Source organism: Bos taurus, chromosome 24 (assembly GCF_002263795.3).
Source record: "Bos taurus isolate L1 Dominette 01449 registration number 42190680 breed Hereford chromosome 24, ARS-UCD2.0, whole genome shotgun sequence".
NCBI lineage: Eukaryota > Metazoa > Chordata > Mammalia > Artiodactyla > Bovidae > Bos > Bos taurus.
The window spans coordinates 24,911,074-24,935,462 of NC_037351.1; the positions used below are offsets into that span (position 1 = coordinate 24,911,074).

Genomic DNA, 24,389 nt, shown 5'->3' on the forward strand with positions numbered 1-24,389 from the left:
CAAAAATCAACTGGAAAATAAGATTTTAAGTGGTAATAAATACATATTTATCAATAATTACTTTAAATGTCACTGGATTAAATGCTCCAATTAGAAGACAAGGGAGGGCTTCTCTGGTGGTCCAGTGGTTGGGAGTCCACCTTTCGATGCAAGGAACACTGGTTTCATGCCTGGTCTAGGAGGATCACACATGCCACAGAGCGACTAAGCGCATGAGCCACAACTACCGAGCCCAACACTGCAACTGCTGAAACCCATGCGCCTAGAGCCCGTGCTCTGCGACAAGAGAAACCACTGCAGTGAGTAGCCCACACACCACAGCTAGAGAAAGCCTGTGTGCAGCAACCAAGACCCATCACAGCCCAACAAAAAGATGAGTGTGGATGGCAACAAGGGAGTGACAGACTGGAATAAAAAATATGAAACAGGAGCCTACAATATGTTCCTTACAAGAGACCCACTTTAAGGCAAAGGACACACATATATTGAAAATGGGGGGGTGGAATAAGATATCTTATGGAAATGAAAATGGGGATCACACTATTCATATCAGACCAAATTTTAAAACAAAGTCCATAAAGAAAGTTAAAGAAGGACACTATATAATGATAAAGCAGTCAATACAAGAAGAGTATATTACACTTATCAAACTATTTGCACCCAATGTAGGAGCATCCAAATACATAGACAAATACCAAAAGACATAAAGCGAGAAATTGATGGGAGTACAATTACAGGAGACTTTAACACCCACTCAATCAATAGATCTTCTAGACAGAAAATTAGTAAGGCAGCATAGATCCTAAAGGATACAACAGTTAGATTTAATTGATATTTTCAGGACGTTATTTCCAAAAAGACAATACACATTCTTTTTTAGTATAGTATACAGGGAACATTTTCTAGGATTGACCACATCCTAGGCCACAAAACAAGCCTCAGTAAACTTAAAGAGTATAGAAATTATTTCTGATCATAATATCTAAGCCTTTTCTCAGACCATAACAGCATGAAACTAGAAATCAACTACAGAAAAATAAGAAAATTGATTACATGGAGCATGTAATCAACATGCTACTAAAAACCAGTGAATCAACAACAAAATCAAACAGGAAATCAAAAAATACCTTGAGATAAATGACGGTAAAAGCAAAAGCAAACAAAATCTATGGGATACAGCAAAAGCAGTTCTTAAAATAAAATTCATAGTGGTATGTGCCTTTCTTAAAACATAAGAAAAATTTCAAACAACGTAATCTACCACCTAAAAGAATTAGAAAAAGAGCAAAAAAAACCTAAAGTGAGCAGAAGGAAACAAGGAAATAATAAACATCAGAGAGGAAATAAAAGATTTTTTTATAAATAGAAAAAAGATCAACAAAACAAACAGCTGCTTCATTCAAGAATAAATAAACTTGACAAACCTCTGGCCAGGCTCGCCAAGAAGAAAAGAGCAAGGACCCAAATATACAAAATAATAAATGAAAAAGGAGAAATAACCAATACCAAAGAAATTCTAAGAAACCATAAGAGAATACTGTGAAAAATTATATGCCAATAAATTCAACAACCTAGAAGAAATGGACAAGTTTCTAGAAACATGCAGCCCACCAACCCTGAATCAAAAAGAAATGCATAATTGGAACAGACCAGTCACTAGAAGTGAAATGACATCTGTAATTTAAAATCTCCCTGTAAACAAAAATCCAGGACCAGATGATTTCACATGTGAATCCTACCAAACATACAGGGAAGAACCTATGCCGATCCTTCTCAACTCTCCCAGAAGACTGAAATGGAAAGCACACTCCTAACGACATTCTATGAAGCCACCATCACCCTGATACCAAAGCCAGACAAAGACAGTACCAGAAAAGAAAATTACATGCCATTATCTTTGATGAATATATATGCAAAAATTCTCAACAAAATATTAGCAAACCCTGAATCCACAACACAAGAAAAGATCATACATCACAAGCCCTTGCAGCACAGCTCAGGAAACCCTCCTGCACTGCAATGAAGACCGAGCACAGCCAAGCAAAACAAAAAAGATCATAACACCACAACCAAATTGGATTCATCCCAGGGTCACAAGGATGGTTCAATATATGCAAATTAATCAGTGTTGTATACCACATAACAAAAGACAAAAACCACACAATGACTCAATAGATGCACAAAAAGCATTTAATAAAATTCAGCATCCATTCACGATAAAAACTCTTAAACCAAAGTGAGTATAGAGGGAAGATACTTTGCAATATGATAAAAGTTATTTATCACAATCCCACACCCAATATAATACTCAACTGTGAAAAGCTAAAAGCCTTCCCACTAAATTCTGGAATAAGACAAGGATGCAAACTGTATTCAAGACAGTATTGGAAGTCCTAGCTACAGCAATCGAACAGGAAAAAGAAAGAAAAGATACCCAAGTTGGAAAAGAAGAGGTAAAATTATCATTATATGCAGATGACATGATACTATATACAGAAAACCCTAAAGACTCCACACAAAAACTACTAGATTGATACATGAATTCAGCCAGGTAGCAGTATACAAGATGAATATTAAGAAATCTGTTGTGTTTCTTTACACTTAATGATCAGAAAGGGAATGTGGGGGGAAAAAAAAAATCCCTTTTAATTGCATCAAAAAAATAAAATACTTAGCAGTAAATCTGACCAAGGAAGTGAAAGACCTATATGCTGATAACTATAAAACATTAATAAAGGACACTGAAGATGATTCAAAGAAATAGAAGGATACTCCCATACTCTTGGATTGAAAGAATTAATATTGCTAAAATGGCCATACTACCCAAAGCAATCTACCCATGTAATGAGTATCCCTATGAAATATTCATGACATTTTCCACAAAACTAGAACAAATAATCCTATTGGAATCACAGAAGGTCCAGAATTGCCAAAGCACACCTGAGGGAAAAGAACATAGCTGAAGGCAATACAGCAGAGCTTATTGTTGTTTAGTTGTATTGTGTCCAACTCTTTTGCAACTCCATGGACTGTAGCCCATCAGGCTCCTCTGTCCATGGAATTTTCCAGGAAAAGAATACTGAAGTGGGTTGCCATTTTCTTCTCCAGGCAATCTTCTCGACCCAGAGATCAAACCCACGTTTCTTGCATTGGCAGGCGAATTCTTTACCTGAGCCACCTGGGAAGCCCGGTACAAAGCTACAGTAATTAAAACAGCATGGTACTGGCACAAAAGCTGACATACGGATCAATGGAACAGAATAGAGAGCCCGGAGATTAAATTCACAAAACCTACTGTCAGTCTGCAACAAAAGAGGCAAAAACATACAATGGGAAATAGACAATCTCTTCAGCAAATTGTGCTGAGAAAGTTGACAGCCACGTGTAAATCAGTGAAGTTAGAGCACATCCTTACACAAAAATAAACTCAAGATGACTTCAGGACTTAAATATAAAACATGGCACCATAAAACTAAAAGAAGAGAACATAGACAAAACATTCTCTGACATAAATCGTATCCATGTTTTCTCAGGTCGGTCTCCCAAGACAATAGAAATAAAAGCAAAAATAAACAAGTGGAACCTAATCCAACTTACAGGCTTTTGTACAATTAGAGAAACCATAAGATGAAAAGATAACCTACAGACTTGGAGACAATACTGCAAATGACGCAACTGAGAGGGGCTCAATTTTCTAAATATACAAACAGCTCATAACTCATCAGCAGAAAGCAAATAACCCAATTTAAAAATGGGCTGAAAAACTAAGCAGACATTTCTCCAAAGAAGACATAGATGGCCAACAGGCATATGAAAATATGCTCAATATCATTAATTATTAGAGAAATGCAAATCAAAACTACAATGAGGTGTCACCAGTCAAAATGACCATCATTTAAAAATCGACCAATCGCAAATGCTGGAGAGGGTGTGGTAAAAGGGGACCCTCCTACACTGTAGGTGGAAATGTAAATTGGTGCACCCCCTATGGAGAACAGTATGGAGGTTCCTTCAAAAATTAAAAATAGTTATTGTATGATCTAGCAGTCCCACTCCTGGGCATATATCCAGACAAGCTATAATTGAAAAAGATGCATTCTCCCCAGTGTTCATAGCAGCAAAATCTACAATGACCAACTCACAGAAACAATATAAGTGTCAATCATCAGATGAATGGATAAAGAAGATGTGGTACATATTATAATGGAGTTCTACTCAGTCATTAAAAAAGAAAGAAAGAATGCCATTTGTAGCGGCATAGATGGACCTAGATATGATCATACTAAGTCAGAAAGAGAAAAGCAAATACCACATACACCATTATATGTGGAATCTAAACTCTGACACAAAGGAACTTATCTACAGAATAGAAGCAGACTCACAGCGAACAGGCTTGTGCTTGCCAAGGGGGAGAGAAGGGGAGGAGTGGATTACAAGTTTGGATTAGCAGATGCAAACTATTACATATAGAATAAACAACAAGGTCTGCTGTGTGGCACAGGGGATTATATGCAGTATCCTGTGATAAACCATAATGGCAAAGAGTATGTACACACGTGTGTAACTGAGTCACTTTTCGGCACAGCAGAAATTAGCACAACATTGGAAATCAACTATACTTCAACCAAATAAATTTTTAAAAAATAATTGATTTTACTCTGAATTTTTATTTTGTCTTTGGGCTTTCTCCTGTTGAATATTAATATTAGAGAAGGCAAATGGGGAGGGATAAAGTAGGAACTTGGAAATAACATACACACACTACTGTATATAAAAGATACAGTATATCTGTAATCCAATAAAAAAGTTAGGTGATATAAATTAAGCTAAAAAAAACTTAGGAAGGCACTAAAGGGAAGTTTTTCTTAAGTAAACCTGACATAGTCATAGTCAAATTTAGATATTAAACAGGTTCATCTGGAAATGACTATTTACTTTTCAAAATAATTGCTCTACGAAAGGATTCACTCAGGATTCCACTAATTAACAAGGTCTCCTAAGGCATCTGACATTTAATTCATTTTAATTACAACCTTTAAGGAGTACTCGGTAAGCAAGGCATACCTGCGTTTCCCATTTGTTAATTGAAATAATGACTGAATTATTACTGTGTTCTAGTAATTTTGAAACTAATTGCCTTCGGTTTTATGTAGGTTATTTGTTTTTAAATGAAACCTTCTTGGCCAAGAAATTGTTTTCTCCTGTGTCTACTGAAAGTCTCAATGATGAGAATGTTAATAAAGTCACTGTAATATTCTCTGGGCTAGCCCTTGTTTCAAATTTGCACTCTTGGGTTTACCATTTGCACAGAATCACATTAATAGGAAGGTTATATCCTATTTCAGTGTATCTGTCATGCATTATACTCCTTGCTCAGAAAAGGGCTTTATTCTCCGCCCAATGGCATCATCTTTCTTTAGAGTCCAGGGAAGCACCCTGGAATTTAAACAAGTATTCTTTTCAGAGCTGCGGGCCCTTCTCGTTTCCCAGCAGCGGCCTCCTGTGCCCTCAGCCTTGACTCCTGTGCCCCAAGCCTGGAGGTTGGAAGCCATGGCAGACCCAGGCCTGCCTTCGGTCCTTACCGTCCACATACACAATGGCGAAAAAGAAACACACGCATCAGAGAATCAGGATTTCGACTGTAAATCACATCTACCCTTGCGTAATCCATCTAAGAGCCGTTCATTGATGGCCACATTGTCATTCTGAAACTTGAATTTCTGTTTGGCTGAGAATACCCCTGATGGGTATGTGACAGGGTTGTGAACTCTTTGTATAAAAGCCTCTTTATAAATCAGATTTCTTAAGGCTGTAATGATTGTGTTATCTGGGAGAGGGAGTGTGGGAAGAAACGTAAAATACGGGGCAGAGGGCACACGGTCAAGGCAAAGTTACAAAGTTCAGGGAAGCTTGGTTACAAAACTCCTTTCTTCGGAACACTGACACGATCCCCAAGTCAGCTTTTTAAGAGAAGAAAACTCACAGTGAAGGGGAGTCCAGTTTCAGATCAAGCTCACCTATCGTGTCTGTTTTCTGAATTATTGTCAGCATAAAAGCAGTGATCCTGAGTCTGCCTAAGGATGGCTGCAGCCCATTAGTGACCAAGTAGTGTGGTCTTGGAGCGCCAAGGTTTTCATCCGCAGGCATGGGATGCCGGACTTTAGACTGTGGACAAGGACTCACGGAGTCTTAATGACAGTTGCTTTCAGATCCACTGCTTGTATTTAAAAGTTGAGTAATTACTGCTATGGGCTTCCCAGGTGGCTCAGTTGTAAAGAATCCGCCTGCCAATGCAGGAGACACGGGATTGATCCCTGGGTTGGGAAAATCCCCTGGAGAAGGAAGTGGCAACCCATTCCAGTATTCTTGCCTGAAGAATTCCATGGACAGAGGAGCCTGGCAGGCTACAGAGTTGGACATGACTTCGCGACTAAACAACAGTCGCTGCTATAAAATTTTTTTCCCCCAGAAAAAGTTCAGCAAGGAACATGTTGTTGTAAGTATTCCATTTTCCTAAGCTGTCTCATTGGTCCAGTTGGTGAATGAATGGGGTGTGAAAGTGTCATTTCTTTCATAAGACAAGTAGAGAGTTCTGAGAAGCTAAGACTTTCCAAGAAGCATCATCAGACTAAAAAGCCCCTATTCCTATGCTGAGTAGCTTCGTAGGCACACTGTGTGTCTTTTGTTGTGTTGTGTTAATCCCTAGGAAGTGTCAGAGAAAGAGAATGTCACAGAAGAAAGTAGTTCATGTGTATAAGATACTCCAGTTGTATGTAATGTTTGAATTGTCTGCCAAACATTTACATTTACCCCTGTTTCCAACCATGCTCTAACGAGCTTTGTATTTAACACATTCTCATGCATTGTCTTTAATATGTGACTATTTAGGAAGAAGACCTTGTTTTCCATTTTGCATAAATTATTGGTCCTTCAGATGGGGCTCAGTTCCCCCCACCAGCTAAAAAGACTTTCAGCTATGAGGAGTGAGGAGGAGAAAAGAAAGTGAAGTCTCTCAGTCGTGCCCGACTCTTTGCGACCCCATGGATAGTAGCCTGCCCCAAGCTCCTCCGTCCATGGCATTTTCAAGGCAAGAGTACTGGAGTCGGTTGCCATTTCCTTCTCCAGGGAATCTTCCCTACCCAGGATCGAACCCAGGTCTCTCACATTGTAGACAGTCACTTTACCATCTGAGCCACCAGGGAAGTCCAGGGAAGAGGAGGAGAAAGGATCCTTTAAATGCCTATTCCAGGAGTCAGGGAACCAAGTTACACTTTCTGGAAGAGTATTCTGAAAATAAATAGTCCCACTCTGTGACGCATGCGATTCTGACCACAGGTTGGAACTGGGTTTTGACCTTGTCAACCACCCTTCACATAGCTAAACAAAGCTTTCCGAAGTCACTTATTCTACTGGGTGTGTCCGTCTTTGCTCTGCACGTGTGCTAAGTTGCTTCGACCGTGTCCAACTCTTTGCGACCCTGTGTACCACAGCCCGCCAGGCTCCTCTGTCATGGGATTCTCCAGGCAAGAAGATTGGAGTGCATTGCTGTACCCTCTTCCAGGGATCTTCCTGACCCAGCGATCAAACCTGCATCTCTTACCTGCACTGGCAGGCAGGTTCTTTACCACTAGCGCCACCTGGGAAGCTCTTAGATAATCAGCTGCCATTATTTTTCTGGTTTTACGTGGCCGGTACTGGCCTGGGGAAAGCAGAAAACTGTGGGGAAGTGTGTTCTCTCTGTCCCTGGAGTCAGTGTACACTTGATTTCAGGTCACGTGCGTACATGTACCTACTCATGCACGTTTTCAAGTTTCTTCCAAGAAAAAAGCCACACCTCCTTCAGTCCAGTATCCACTTCTAATAGCTCCTCCCCCTTCCTTCTTGTAAGGAATGGTGTGTCCTCACTAACTTCTCCCTGGCCTCCTGTTCCAGCTCTGACTCCCCTGGAATCTGCTTCTGGTCTCCTCACTCAACTGAAGCTTCATGTGCTAAGATCCTCAGTGACCTGCTAATTGTCACACATCTTCCCAACCTGCCTGGACTTCTTGCCGTCCCTGTCGTCACCGCATCCCTGTCCTGAGCTATCCTCCCCACCGTTCGCTTCTGTGACACCATCAGGGCCTGTTCCCTGCCGTGAACAGTGAGGTGCAGGCCCCTGTGTTTCTCCGCCTTGGTCTCCTCCTCTGCCGCCTCTTAGGGGTTCAGCCCTCTTCACGTCTTCAGGTTCTATCAATAGAACACTGAGCTCAAACTCTTTTCAACCCTGAACTCCTTGGTTTCTCCCAACGCCCGTTCTTCTTTCTAAGTGTCTGTCTGAATCAGTAGCACCAGGATTTGTCTCGCCTTTTAAGCCCCCAGACCAATTCATCTTTCCGGGGGTGTTTTCATGCCTCTCGTACACTCACAACTCCTTCCGCCTCCAGACTTCCTCAGCATAATTGCCTGAGTTTGTCCTCCCTCTGCCTCTTGAATCATCCATGATCCTCCCACTGATCTGCGTTCCACCTTCTGCTATTACGGAGCCTGTTTCTATCTGTCATGCACTGGCCTCCATCACCCCCCTCCCAGCTAATTGCAGGGGCTCCTCGTTCTCGTCAGCCCTACTCCACAGCAGCTCAGTGAACCTGTATGGGCACCCAGCACGGAACTGAACAAGTCAGTCGTAAATGGAATTCATGTTTGTAGGAAAAGGGGAAGTGATGCATGTTCTTCAGACTTTTAGGGGCAGTGGGAGTAGATGGTCCCTGTGGTCTGGCTGTTAGTCCCAGGACGGGCACCTTCCACAGCCTCCTTCAAATCCCACTAGGGAACTCTCTGTGTTAGAGAGTCACTTTGCCTATGCCTCGCTGAACATATGCTTCATAGACTAGAGAGAAGTGACGGTTCTAGAAAGGGTGGAGCTCACTATTCATCCTCTCAATAAATCTGCTGATTAGCCCTGGGTTGGCAGTCTGCACCTTGAACCCTGGGGAGAAGTGTCTTACTTCAGGGCAGTGTATCTTATCTCTGATAAGATGGGATCATTGAACATTGCTGTAGAAAAGGGACAAGACTTGTAAAGGGGCAAGGATGAGACAATTGTGCTGGGCACGGGGGAGACTGCTGGAAAGAAAGGCTTTAGACCAGAGAAGTGCTGGTAAAGCCAGGCTCTGGGTACGGGGTGGGAGTTTGCTCGCCCTGAATTCATACTGTGGATTGACCCCCATCATAACCAGGTGCCAGGAGCTTGGCTGTAAACACTCAAGCTGCTCATCACCAGAGATCACCCACCAGTAGGCAAAAGTCACCCATAATCTATGATAGGTAATAATAATACCTGCCTCAGACACAATGCCATCTCCTCGCTTAGCACCAGCGTTAGAGAGCTTATTCTTGGTCATCCAAATACCTCTCCCCTCCTCCCCACCCTTCCCTAATGAAGCCACAGCATTTCCCAGTTCAGAAAGAACTGTCATTTTCACCGATACCACGCCCAGGTTAGCGGTGGCGGAGTTGATGGTGGTCACCTAGCCCAGGTCTGCTACACGCCTTTTTTTCCCCTAAATTGATACCAATATGAAGACACACACACACACACACACAAATTAACATGTAGCCCAGATGACTTATCAATAGCAGTTTCCACATAAAAATATAAAAGACATTCTTATGGTATCCATATAAAAATAAAAGTGCTTTGAGTTTGGTGACATCCAGTAACCTCTGCCTGCCATTCTAGGTGACACATTGGGCCAGGGGTGTCAAGTCCCCAAACTCTGCCACCCACAGAGCAGTAAGAACAATGCCGATGGCCCCAGCATGTCCACTTTCAGGCTCCTTGAGCATACATGGAGAGTGAGTAAATACAGACGGCATCTGTGCAGAGTTCAGACGCAGTGACGAGTGCTGATGGCTGTGTGTGACGGTCCCAAACCGCACCTGTAACGCTTAGGCTGGGCCTTAGGCAGTGATGGGGGTCGGGGCGGGCGGGGGTGGGCGGGTGGGAGTTGGAACTAAAGCACAGACAGACAGGAAAGTACAAGGAATAAGTTTAGATGACACTGAACCTGCCCCACTGGAGGGACCTGTGTGTTCATACAGAGGAGAGCAGGGGAAATACTAGAAAGATGGCACCAGATGGGAAGAAATCACTAGAAAGACTGCTGCAGGCCTCCATGGGAGGCAGGAGAAGCTGGACTTTGTCCAATAGTCAGAGGGGCCCCTGGAGATGGGAAGTAACATGATGAAAGCCACATGCTGAGACTTTCAGAAGGAATGTGCTGAAAATGTAGCACTTCAACATGAAACGGAATATGAGGGAAAACTGGAAATAGGGTGATTGGCCATCCGGTCTTGTAAATTACCTTTTATTGTCAGATGAAATACATTTCAAGCCACAGCTACGTTTCCCTTGGATACAAATGTCCCATGATGAATTAAATCCAAAGGAAAGTAGAATGATTTCTGTTGAGAGGATGTAAGAGTTAGGAAGTAAGATGGCACCATAAACCCTGTGATACGTAACCTCGGAACCCCAACGCATATATAATTTTTCCCATAAAATACACTGCTGTACAACTTCCCTCGAGCACCCACATCTGCAGCCACAAGTTGAGAGTAACCCGTGGAGATGCATTTGTCTGCAGAGCTGTAAGCGGGGCTCACCCCCCGACGGGCTGCCCTCCCACACCTGCTGGGTGAAGCACTAATCTATGCCTCCACCGCATTACAGCTCAGTTCTCATCCAGGACGGGGTCCCTTTGAAGTCAGGTTTTGTTTTAACTACCTTTGTCTCCGAAATGGGTTTCAGATAAGCCTAGTTCTTGAAGTCACGTGATTACACCCAAACTGCCTTCTCAACCCACTCCGGTATTCCTGCCTGGAGAATCCCATGGACAGAGGAGCCTGGCAAGCTGTAGTCCACAGGGTCACAAAGAGTCAGACACGACTGAAGTGACTTAACAACACTGCCTTCTCATCACAAGGGAAGAACTCTTTTTTTTTCTGGCTTCATGTTAGTATCTCCTCACTGATCAGATCCCAAGGGTAAGAAGCTCTCTCACTCTCACACACACTCACACCTTTGTTCTTGAATTCCTTTCAGGAGTCATGTGGCCATCTCAGGAGCTTTCCGTATTTCAGGTGCTGTTTGGAGTTCAGCTGGAAAGGCTCTCGGTCAGCCAAGTTCACCTTACCAGGCCCTGTCACCTACAAATAACTTTTTATTAATAGTATTCTCTGTACCCCCAACCTGTGGGGAAGCTCTAAGGACTGACTGCCCAGTTAGGGAAGGAGGAGGCAGAAGCAGCTGTCAGGAACCTTATGAGAAGAGAGGGCTTCCCAGAGGTCAAATTCAACTGCACGTGGCTGCTTCTCTGTGTTCCTAGACCTGGATCAGCCAATGATCCTATGGCAGAAACCAACACAATATTGTAAAGTCATACCCTTACCTTAAAAATAAATACATTTTTAAAATGCAATTGTAATTGACATCTTAGCATATCATCATTGACATCTAAGTCAACGATCCCTAATTAAGTGTATTTAACAACGAATTCCAAAATTTAGAAATTTCTAAATCAGATTCAGCCTTAACCCTTATACTTCTCTCTAATTCCATATTGAAACGTGACTATTTTTAAAATCAAAAAAATTAACAGACTCCTTATCCTCTCACGTTTTCCTTGATTCTTATCACTCTAGCATAAACAGAACCAGGCACATCTATAGACGTTACACCCATCCACCCTAGACTCTAAAGACATTCCTTAAGAAAGAAAAGAGACACAGTTGGCTACTTTACAGTTTGCTATCAAGACGGAACGGAGAAGGCAATGGCACCCCACTCCAGTACTCTTGCTTGGAAGATCCTATGGGTGGAGGAGCCTAGTAGGCTGCAGTCCATGGGGTCACTAAGAGTCAGACACGACTGAGCGACTTCACTTTCACTTTTCACTTTCATGCACTGGAGAAGGAAATGGCAACCCACTCCAGTGTTCTTGCCTAGAGAATCCCAGGGACGGCAGAGCCTGGTGGGCTGCCATCTATGGGGTCACACAGGGTCGGGCACGACTGAAGCGACTTAGCGGCAGCAGCAAGGTGGAAACACTATTTTACTTATTTTGTAATCAGCCCATGCTTCCAAAACTCAGGGAGGGGAGCACCCCAACCAGAGCTTTTCACTCTCCTGGTTGGTTCTCAGCTTCTGCAGAAGACCCCAAAGTGGGGCAAGAGCCCCCCTGGGCCAGCTTACAAGCCTCTCTCTTCCTTATGCAAACCTCATTTCCTCCACTACCACCTTCTTAAGAAAAGCTCAAAAGGGGAAAGCCTGCAGCTGTTGAAGAAAATCCACTGCTCTGAATATTTTGTTTCAGCCTAAGAGCTGCTGAGATGAAAACTTGTATCTGGTGGGTCCTCTGGGTGGGAGCAGGCCCAGGGAGAAATGCCAATGGATGAGACTTTTAATGGCTTCCATTTTGCTTAGAGTTGAGATTTGCCGGGTCACCCGGGGTCACATAACTGTTCTTAATGGCTGGATTTCTACTGCAAGTGAATCAGGCCTTGGAAGCCAGTTCGAGGCCGGGTGCAGCGTAGGTGGTAGCCAACGTGATGTAACAGGAGCCCGTCTCATTTGGTCTTAAGCAAACTCCAAACCAAAAGCTAATGGGAGCTGTTATTTCATTGTCTTCATTACCCCAGGGCCCCTGAGATGGAGGAGTCAAGGAAAAGGTGGGGGAAAAAGGTGGAAACACAGCCTAAAAGCAGGCAAAGCCTTTTTCTTTCCTTTTTTTTTTTTTTTTTTTGAGCCAGAATCGGCTCAGTTTTTATCTATGAAGTTAAGGGTAGAGTAGCTGAACCAGGTATAAACTGCCCCCTGCTGTCTGACACAGAGAAGTACGTAAAATATCTTCATTATAAAGAACCATGTTCTGAATGCCGGCTGTGAATCGCCAACAAGCCGGGGTGAAGGCAGGCTGTTGCTGGCACGGGTCACCTGCCTCCTCTCTGGTGGGAAGATGAAGGGAGAGTGAGAGAGGCAGAGGCAGCTCTTATACACAGTACTATTTTGGGGATTTGGAGAGCTGCCTCATTCCACCATCTGCCGCCCTGTTTCTCAGAGTATGTACGGTCTGTGGTCCAGCCCGGTCCGCATCACCCGGGAGCTTGTTAGAAAAATGCAGAGTCTCAGGCCCCACCCTTGGTTACTGAATCTGCAAGAAACAAGATCCCCAGGGGATTGAGGTGCACCTTTACCCGTGAGAAGCCCTGGAGGAGCTTTTCCACTAGACAAGGTTCGCTCTGCCCCTAAGGTTTGGATCAAGTCGAATTCAGCTTGAACAGTGAAGAAACACCACTGCCTGGGAGAATGGCATCCTCTAGTAAGATCTCTTACACCCTTACTTTCTTCCTGCTCCTCTTTTCTGCGTCGCCATGGATCACCTGCGCCCTCCCTGGGCTGTCCTTCCCCTCTACTTGCCACGTTTCAGCAGCATTTGCCAAACTGGTTTCTTGCAAAATCAATCCACGTCTAGCAGCCCCCTGTCGGCTCAGGTCACCCCTCCCCTCCGTCCATCGCAGCTGGTGTCGCGTCAGAGCAGCCTCGGGCCCCTCCGGGTCGCGTGTCGCTAACCCCGCGTGTTCTCTTCTGCGCCAGGTCCGGGAAGAGTGCCGGCTCCTGAACGCGCCGCCGGTCCCGCCCCGCAGCGCAAAGCCTCAGTCCACCAGCCCCTCGGTCCCTCCTCGCACAGCCAAGCCGGCGCGGCCGCAGACTCGCTCGCCCAGCCCCACCTTGTCCTACTATTCTTCAGGGCTGCACGACATGTAAGTCCTATGCCAGCGCCCACTTCCCCCACGGTGCCCTCAGCAGCCAAGGCCCCCGGTCCTTGCAGACAGTGTCAGGGAGCCGGCCCCTCTTCGCAGTGACAGGAAAGGCAGCTTTTTCTCTTTTTATTTTTACTGGACGAGCATAGACCCTGTTGGTTCTGAGCTAGGATGGAAGAGCCAGTGGCATGAGCAGACTGTAGAGTCTGTGCGGGGTTCGGTGATAAAGCCTAGCCAATGCTGCCCTCCATTCTGACTTCAGCCGAGCAGACAGCAACTTCCAGGGAGACGGGGAGTCACAGGGGTTCTGCCTCCACTCTGAATTTCCACCCAGAGCCGGGGTCCCTTCCTGACCATTACTGGCAGACCGTCTTCCATTTCCATCCTCCTGGTGCCCTGAGCAAATGCTTCTGCAGTGTGGCTCATTCCATGGTTGGCACAGGCTGAGAACTTTTTTTTTTTTTTTAGAAATCTTTCATTATATTACATTATATCTCTCTCTATGTAACTGTCAACTGTTTCTTATGTCTAGAGAAACAAACTTAGGTCTACCTGCTTCTCTTGGTCAGGCTGTGAAAGCGCGAGGTCAGCCGTGAATGTGCCTCTTCTCTTCTCCCAAAGAGGCGGACTCGGTTCCACCCACTGTCCACCCCACCCCACCTCGGTCACCCAGTCTGAGCGCACTCGGGTTTCATGGTTGTTTTGAAGATAGGGCCCCAGAGCTGCAGGGGATCACACATGCTCCTGATGGGTTACAGTAGCTCTCCTTGGCAGGTGTTTTTTGTTCGCTGGACACTTAAATCTTTATGCTGGTGTTAACTGTGCAGAAATCAAGGCTCGTGTAAGCACTGTATTTGAAACGTTTCTTCCAGCCTCACACCCTCTTGGATGGATAGGTCATCGGTGGTGGTGATGTAGTCCCGCCACTGTAGCACGAGACACCCACTATCTGTTCCCTCACGCCCCCCTTGCCCACTGCAGACGTCACTAATCAGACCCTATTGGTGATAAGCCCGAACAGGACTAAAGATTTTTCTCTTCACGAAGATCCAGGCACTCACTAACAAATGATTTTCTTGTGGTTAAAAATCTATTTGCCATCTCTGCTGTAGCTTATTAAATCAGTATCTTCATATCCATAGTTACTGATGTATTTTAGTACTTTAAAGATTCTTTAAATTAAAAAAAAAAAAAGTGAGGTTAAGTAGATACTTTTTTGAATTCATGATAAGAAATATTTGCTTCCTAGCATTTTTCTACTCAAAACTGACATCGATAGGCTAAAGCTAGGCTGGATGTTCACTATCACTTTCTCACTCACCCTTCTCTCTGTGTGTTTGGCTTTTAAGCAGCGTCACTAAAAGTGAGACGAGCCCCCCCGAGAGCGCTCCCGTGTCCTGCTACCCGTGTAACCGAGTGAAGGCAGATTCCGGGGACCCCAAGTCCCCGTGCGGCAGCCCCCCTTCTGAAGCTCTGTCCTCCAGGCTCTCGTGGCCAAACCATTACTCGGGAGCGTCGGAGACCCACACCAGGAGCGACTTCCTGCTGGATCCGAGCCGCAGCTACAGTTACCCCCGACAGAAGACGCCAGGCACGCCCAAGAGAAACTGCCCGGCCGCCTTCGAGCTGGACGGCCGCGAGCTGGCCACCAGCCCGCCTGTTCCGGGCCCCGCGGAGCCCGCGGGCTGTCCCAAGTCGGCCAGCTACTGCCTGGAGCGCTCGGGTGACAGGAGCCTGGCAGGCGGGCCGGCCAAGCAGAGCAGCTCCTGCCCCGCCTTGCCCCCCCGGGCCCCGAGGCCGCTGGAAGAGAAAGCGGCCCCGGACACCCCGCCTCTGCCCCTGCAAATCGACGGTGCTGAGGAAGCCCCCAAGTCCGGGTCGCCGGACCTGTCCGAGGACGCGTACTTCATCCAGAAGGGCGCGCAGGACCTCCTCTCCACGCCCTACCCCTTCTCGTCGCCAATCCACCTGCAGCTGGCCCCCCGCTCCTGCGGCGACGGGTCCCCGTGGCAGCCGCCCGCCGACCTGTCGGGACTCTCGGTCGAAGAGGTGTCCAAGTCCCTGCGGTTCATCGGGCTGTCGGAGGACGTCATCGTGTTCTTCGTGACCGAGAAGATCGATGGCAATCTGCTCGTTCAGCTCACAGAAGAAATCCTCTCGGAGGATTTCAAACTGAGCAAACTGCAGGTGAAGAAAATTCTGCAGTTCATTAATGGCTGGAGACCCAAAATATAGCCAAATAAGCCCAGCTGGCATGGAGCAAAACTGATAACCCCGTTGTGCTAGATGGGACTGGCTGGGACACGGTTTCATGGATTTCTTTCTTTCTTTTTTTTTTTTTTTTTGCACTAAAAACCTTCGCTGTAAATAGGGATAAGAGAGAACTCTTACTATGCAGATTATGATTTTTGAATGGTGAACAGGCTATTTTGTACATCAATAAAAATGCTGTACAGAACACTTAGAGGTGTGCCTTGTACGTCACTCAACACTCAACAGCTGCTAAAAGACAAAAGGCATGTTCAGAGAAATACTTCTTACCCAAGTAGGTTTATGCAAGAAGGTCTGATATTTATTTACAAAATAGCCAAAGCTGAGAAACACAAGAAATCTTAAACACACACACACACACACACACACACACACTTGAACAATTCCCTCCTCTGGGAGAATCAACTTCAGACAATTAACTCTAGTCTGTGCTCTGTTATTTGGACTGCTCAGTGCTAATTGTTTTCCTCTTGTGCCTGAAAATGTTAGTAATATGAAATGACAATGCAGTGTTATGTGCTTGATGGGATCTTTTCATCAAAAGGCATTTTATCAAGTCTTGTGCTGGTAGAGGATATAAGACGTCCTTAGAAATAATAAATCATGACCACAACAATTTATCTGTAGCTGCTAATTTTATTGAGCAGAGAAAAAATACCCAGACTCTATATGTGTATGTATATTTATCTAGACATGATACAAATGTATGTTTTCAACATCCCTATGAGTCTGATCTTTTAGGTAACATCTGTTCACTTTCAAATATCCACTGAAAGTTTGGGGCCATTGATTAAGTCGACTCTTAGGAAGAGTGGACAGAATGATGTCAAAGATTCTCAGAATCCTGTCCCTCGAAGCTCGGTCTTATCAGGCTCCAGCATGGAAAACTTGGAACAAACCAGTAGAGAGTCTGTACTGAAGAATTAAGTTGAATTTTAAACCTGTTACAGGCTGGGTTTTGCATAGAATACTCCTGTGCCCATTCATGTCTGGGGAACTGATCATTTCTGTTGAGTGATAATTCTCGGGTTTGAGGGTGTTCTTCTCCCGGTATCTGGTTATTTGGGGTCTGGAGAGCAGTTTTCAGAGCCATGTCTCATGTTCAACATGCTTTGTGCTTTAGGAGCGCTCCGAAGTCAGACACACCACCCTCTGCTTTGATCTGTGCTACGTCTGTTGCATCATTTTTTAGAGCATCAATAAGAGTACTTGTCTAGTTCGGAAACCTCTTCTTTCCTCTCGTCCAGAGAAAATACATGATTTACCATACTTTCATTCCAACAGTTCTAGAACCCAGTCTGACAGTTTTTGCCAAACATGATTAACTATTCCAAAATACGATGGCATCAATATAATTGTTGACTTTTTGAAGGCATATGAATCTTAGAAACATTTTCCATCTCTGAACAGGTTATCATCCTCAGCCCTGCCTTCCTGAAGTCTGTCCCCACATTCCAGATGGGACAGACAGCCACCCAGGTGTCAGGATTGGCTTGTATGTTATTATCTGCTCTTCCTGCTCATCAAAATGAGTCCACCAGTGGAAAGACAAAACCCACCAGTTCTAGTTTTGCAGACCTGTTCAATATGGCTTCATTTCCTGCCATGAAAGATATTTTTAATCCATCTCATTGTTTAGAACTGAGGTGAATTGATATATTGTCTCATTTTCCATCTTAAATCTTTTTTTTAAATAAAGCCTCTTTCCCTTCATATGTCTCTCAAAATGCAAATACTCTAGGTTAAAAGTACCCCATAAAAAGAATACCCTGTAAAACTTGTCAGGCTGGGTCACCTCTTCATAAGTAACTGACAAGTCTGTATAGAAGCTTCCAGTACTGCACTTAGACTTTTCCTGTTGGGAAACCATCCTTCAGTGCCAGGGGCAACCCCTTAGGTAAAGTTAACCTCTCAGAACCTTTCTTTAAAAACAGGAGGCTGTTGAATAGTTGCAAGTTTTCTCTGACAAAATCTTGCTGAACCCATTCGTGAATCCTTACGCCCAGACACCGTTCTCAATTCAGGAGGGAGGAATAAGTAGGTTTGAGTTTACTATGAAGGTCGCCCCACATGAACAACTGATTCTTTTTATCTTTTTTTTTCCTTTGGAAAAAAAAAAAAGTTCCTTCTGCTTTTTTTTTTTTGTCTTGGCTTATGTATGTTGCGTTTATATTGATGGCAACGTAGAGACTCCTTGAGGGCAGGGACGACATGGCCTTTTAGTCACACACTCACAATTCACTGAGCATCATTTGTGTGCTGGGCACCATGCTAGGATGACTTGACAGGTTGCTATCAAGGACAGTTCCTGCCCTCTTGGAATTCATAATGTTTATATTTAAAACCACAGTTGTTGAGACTGAGTCTGTGTAAGAGAAACGTGAAATCTTCCGAGCAGCTGGATATAGGGACAGTTAAGTGTGCTCTGTCTTTCAAAAAGCCACAGATGGGAAAAATGGCAGCTTCTAGGAAAGGAGTATCAAAGAAACACTACAAGATCATCAAAACTTGGAAAGCGTTGGAGACACAAAACATCTCAGAGCCCCACTGGCTAGTGTTCTTTTTTACTGACTGAAATTTTGTTTTAATTGCTAATAAGTATCTTCTGGCATGTCTGAAGCCACATGGCACCCTGACTAGACAAGGCTTGCATAGCCACAGAGAATCATGACAAGAAATGCAGAACAGGGGTAGGAAGGAGACAGCCCTTCCCCTTCTTGAGCTGCGATTTTGCATTGAAAAGTGGTGTAGAGAGACCCTCACACCCAGAATCGTTTCTAACCAACCAAGTCAGGACAGGACATCTCTGGCAGATGCCTCACAGTCTGTGCACTGACTCCACGGCCTGGGAGAAAGTGTCCAAACAGGACTCTTATTTGGGGTCCTCCTTAAATTCATGGCCAAAATCATCACGACCCCCATCAGAAAGGAAACTCAGCAATAAATCAAACCGAGCAGCGAAAATGTAAAATGTGGGCCTGACTCACACAGGGAGGGCGAACTCAAGCACTCACAGGTCAGTTCCCTCTCAGCATCTCGTAAACGCCTGCATATTCTCTCTCTTTTAAGTTGAGCCGCTCAACTTTATGAACTGTGAAATTTACGTTGAGACCCTTTCAACCCACATATGCCGTTCAAGTTTATGAAGTTGCAGCGAGCTGCCCATTCGACTAAATTGCAGTGTTTATTCTTGTCTCATGTAGAAATAAAACAATCTTATGGGGAAATATTATGACTGTCCATTCCAACTGTTTTCAGACACATGGGTGAACACTGTCTGGTGACATTCCAGAACCAACTGCATGTTGTCCACACGACTCCTCGAGCAGTTCAGGGAGTGGGTGTGGGTGAATAGAGGGTCCATCATTTAACCAACACTCCGTGTCACACACAAGTCACTACTCATCATGCCTAAAGAGTGTGAGATTAACGTTTTGAATAACAAACTGGTAAAGCAGACAGTTCTCCAAAGACCCTAGCGAACTGTTCAAAGAAATTTCAACTTCAGTCCACCACAAAAGTGAAATCTATTGTTGGACACACAAGACTTTCAGAAACTTACCACCATTATACCAATTCCCACTATTTTTCTCATAATGGCACCAAACTGCTGGGGCAAGAAAAATACAATGGCCAGAGGGCAAATAATGGAAAGTAGGACTTTTACAGGGTGGGGTTGTGGATCTTGTGGAATGCTGATGGCTACTTCTTAGCCAGTCACGTCCTTTAGTCTTCACAACTTGGTGTTTGAACATTTGTCTCCTTGTGAAAGCCAGAAACAAAGGGTAAACGTGATTTGCGGTAAAACTGTACAAATATCTTCTGTAATTTTGCTGCTCTTAATTTTAAGGCTATGAGTTTTGTAATGAACTTATCGGATTATGAATTTCTTGTTTCCAACCTCATGTTGTAAGGCTCAGATCATTTCTTAACTATAAACATCTTCTCCCATTCTCATATGAAGTTCCCTTTAAAATACTGTTTAAGCTAAGCCTAAAAATTGAACTCCATCAAAAATGTGGGCGTTTTCCTTGACTTAAATGGAAATGGTTTATTCTTTTCGAAGAATTTTGTAACCATCTTTACAGTTTCTTGGCTTGGAACCTGGGGTTAACTACCAGTTAACAGTTGCACTGTTTCCAGAGCATTATCTATGGGCCCAATGTGTACCTCAAGATAAACATGGTTATGTTGTGTCTAAAAAAAATTTGTCATTGATTTCAGTGGTTCTGAAATGTCTATAAATAAAGAAATTTTAAAAGTTGTTCTTCTGGCATTGGTTCCTTAGTGAGTTGAACCTAGTGCATGGCTTTCCAGACACTCTTCCCCATCCTCATGAAGCAGAAGGAAACTTGTCTGAAGAGATTATGAAGATTGCAAGTCCACTCCATATTGACAAGAGATTGAAGACTGGCTATCATATCATAAATGGAAGAAGCTGGGAACCAGGTAACCCAATGGCATGCAAAGAGAATCTAGTACCTGTGCGATCAGGAGATACGAGAAAAGACAAATACAGATGAACTGGTGAGCCTTAAAAGATAGTAGGGAACTTCCCTGGCAGTCCAGTGGTTAGGACACTGCTTCTACTGCAGGGGGCATGGCTTCAATCCCTAGGTCAGGGAACTAAGGAATCCCGCATGCCACATGGCTGCAGCCAAAAAAATAAAAGTTTTGAAATTAATTGTTGGTGGGGGAGGGATAAATGAGGAGTTTGCAATTAACAGATACACACTACTACATATAAAACAGATAAACAAGGACCAACTGTATAGCACAGGGAACTATATTCAATATCTTATAATAACAAAGAATCTGAAAAAGAATATAGATTGGGAGATAGATAACTAAATCACTGAAACACCTGAACACTAAATACACCTGGAACAAATGCAACATTGTAAGTCAAATATACAACCAAAACTGGGACTTCCCTGGTGGTCCAGTGGTTAAGAGTCCATGGTCTCCATGCAGGGGGGACATGGGTTTGATCCCTGGTCAGGGAACAGATCCCACATGCCACGTGGTACAGCCAAAAAAAAAAAAAGCCAAAAATAAATTACAATTTTTAATAAAAGTAATAATACATGTTCATACCAAGAAAAGCAAAGCAATAGAAATGTGTGTCTCTTTGGCTTATGTATAATTTATATAATTATAATTAACAAGGAGCAGAAGTGATTGAGGGATCTAGAGAAAGACTTGAGCATTCAGCACCCTGCAGCACTCACCAGTCAGTTTTGCAGAGAAGTGGGCGAGTGAACGCAGATTAAGAAAGTTTTTATTGTACTTGAAATAGCATGAAATAGCTCAAGACCATCTTACTGAGCAGTTCAGGGGAAGGTTGAAGGACTGGGGGGAGAATGATCTGAAGTCCTCGTCTGGCTAGGACCTCCCCAGCTTCACAGTCACCAGAGAATCTGCCTGCCTTCTTTTGCTAAACAAAGCATGCCCAAATCATTCCACCTTATCCTTAAACCTTCAACCCTTCTGCCCTATTTCACTGCAACTAAACCCGCCAGGGGGCCCCTTTCCTGATTTCAGGCATGTGTGTTGGATGAACCTATAGGATTGACATCACTGGGCTAAAATGTCCAAGGATCTACCCCAAGTTTCTAGAAGTATGTACATCAGCTATACACGAGGACATGTGACTCCCCCAAATTGAATACTGCTGAGTAAATTGAGTTTAGAAATATATTTGGTTAGAAGACTCACAGATGTAGAGAACAAACCAGTGATTGCCAAGGAGGAGGCAAGTAGAAGGGAAGGATTGGGGGTTTGGAACGAATGTACAAACTAGTCTATCTAGAATGGATAAACAACAAGTTCCTACCGAGTAGCACAGGGAATATTCAATGTCCTGTGATAAACCATTATGGGAAAGAATATGAAAAAGAATATATATATATATAACTGAATCATTTTGCTGTACAGCAGAAATTAACACAACATTGTAAATTGACTTGAATACAATAAATTTAAAATTTTTTAAAAAGAAATATATTGGGTTAGAATCAGATATCCTCCAAATCTGACCTATCTGAGGTTAGAAGAAGCCAAATCACTGAAAACAGTGAGTAGGCGCTGGGAAATTCTTATTTCACTGAAACGAGTTTTCCCAGAAGCAGTCCCCTCCCCCACCTCAGCCCTTCCATGCTTAGCTACTCACACGTATCCTTCAGGATTTACCAAGCAACATCCCCCAAGCTGATTTGGTCTCAGGTCTCTGTGCTGACATCCTTCTGCCTACCCTTTTGAGCTGTAAGTCTTTGGTATGAAGGCTTTTGTCTTCATTGTCATATCTTCAAAAGTAATGCTACTTGAGGTTCTACCGAATGATGGCATGATTACATCACATTCCTAATGGCGGCCAGTCTTCATACCATCAAGATCAAGACCCTGGAGCTACATAACAATGAAGTAAAGTCAAAAGGATGACAAATGAAATCTGTGGTCATCATAAAACCTCTAAGACTAAAAGAGGGTAAGATAAGGACCTATTTAGAGATTCCAGATCGAGTTTGTATCACTTGCCAAAGAAAAAATTTTTTCTTCTAACAGTTTGATGAAGGCAATGCATTCAGTTCTTTAATGGATGTCAAGTGAACTAGGAAAGATCAGTGTGTTTCTGTGGGTTGATTCGAATGTTGGCTCTCAAAGACACAGGCCATTGAAGACTTGGATGGATGACCTAAGCTCGGTGATCTCAGGACCAGAAGCATGATGGGTAAAGATAAAAACCAGTTTGTGCTCCCAGAAGCACAGCTGGTGAGGAGCAGCCATGGGCAGACCACAGAGGTTTAGAGCCAGAGAGAACCTTGGAAATGAGCTGGTCCGATCTCCTAGCTTTGTTGGAATGAAAGCCATGGAGGGTAAATGACCTCCCTGAGATCATATATGGTTTGTGACAGAACCAGAGCTGGAAATAAAACCCATTTTGTAATCATTCCCGGGGCTTCCCAGGTGGCACTAGTGGTTCAAAACAAAAAAAAACCACTTGCCAATGCACGAGACATAAGAGATGTGGGTTCGATCCCGGGGTCAGGAAGATCCCTTGGAGGAGGGCATGGCAACCCACTCCATTATTCTTGCCTGAAAATTTTCATGAACAGAGGAGCCTGGTGGGCTATAGTCCATGGGGTCACAAAGAGTCAGCCATGACTGAGTGACTTAGCACGCATGCTCTCATTCCCCTACAAACTTGTCTCTCAATTTCCTTCACTTTTAACTTATAAAAATAACATTTCATGGGTTTTTTGAAAGCACATGGAATGCCCTACCCTGGTCCTCCAACTTCTCTTTCTTCTAAGGCTAAAAATAGGAAATGATACTGAGTTGATGTTCCCTCCAGTTTTGTTTGGTAACAAAATAAACATCTCCTGCTTGTAAAATGGAGGCTCTGAGCATGTCTCCTGCTTTCTGATCAAAAACTGTGACTCAGTGGAGATACTGAGACAGGTATAAGATGAAAAAATGTTTGAAAAATCCAAACTTAAATGTCCAACAACAGATGAATGGATAAAGATGTGAAATATATGTACAATCGCATATCACTCAGCCTTAATGAAGAGTGAAATAATGCCGTTGGCAGCCACCCGGATGGACCTAGATCATCATACTAAGTGACGTCAGTCACAGGAAGACAATTAGCATAGATATCACTTATACATGGAATCTAAGACAGACTCAAAGACATAGAAAACAAATTCAATGGTTACCAAAGGAGAAAGGGAGTGGAGGAATAAATGAGGAATTTGGGGTTAACAGATGCACACTACTCTATATAAAATAAATAACAAGGATCTACTGTGTAGCATAGAGAATTATATTCAATATCTTGTAATAATGTTTAATGGAAAAGAATCTGAGCAAGAACATACATATATAATGTGTATACGTAGCACTGAATCACTTTTCTGTACACCTGAAATATTCAAATTCCACTATACTTCAATTTTAAAAAGTCCTCCCCCAAAAAATCTACACATATAGCATACACACCTTTTATGCCACTGTACCCGAGGAAGCCCCTAGGAAGAGTACAAACTGGGGCACCGTGTCAAAGAGGCAGCTGTAGTACTAACCGTGGCCACAAGGTGTCGGGCTTTTCCAACCAGCCAATAACTGCCCATGGATCACTCCAGTCCAGCCTTAGTACAGAGTAAAGTTTTAAAACTCTCCTCTCTGGTGGTGGTCTCTATATTCCCTTCACTTTCCCACTTTCCTTAGTTAGCCAAAGGCAGCCTTAGTACAGAGTAAAGTTTTAAAACTCTCCTCTCTGGTGGTGGTCTCTATATTCCCTTCACTTTCCCACT

The 24,389-nt window shown here is 43.7% G+C and overlaps 1 protein-coding gene across 2 annotated transcripts in view; it reads left to right on the forward strand.

The window, feature by feature from the left end:
* Positions 1-20,335, forward strand: part of GAREM1 (GRB2 associated regulator of MAPK1 subtype 1) — a 236,734-nt gene extending 216,399 nt beyond the window's left edge. The window contains exons 5-6 of one of the 2 annotated variants that reach the window (XM_005224060.5): positions 13,634-13,800; positions 15,150-20,335. In XM_005224060.5, coding sequence (XP_005224117.1) covers positions 13,634-13,800; positions 15,150-16,035 — 1,053 coding nt within the window. In that variant the 3' untranslated portion in view covers positions 16,036-20,335. The remainder of the gene's footprint in view (positions 1-13,633; positions 13,801-15,149) is intronic. The other variant, XM_002697684.6, reaches the window with a different exon arrangement.
* Positions 20,336-24,389: the final 4,054 nt, after the last annotated feature.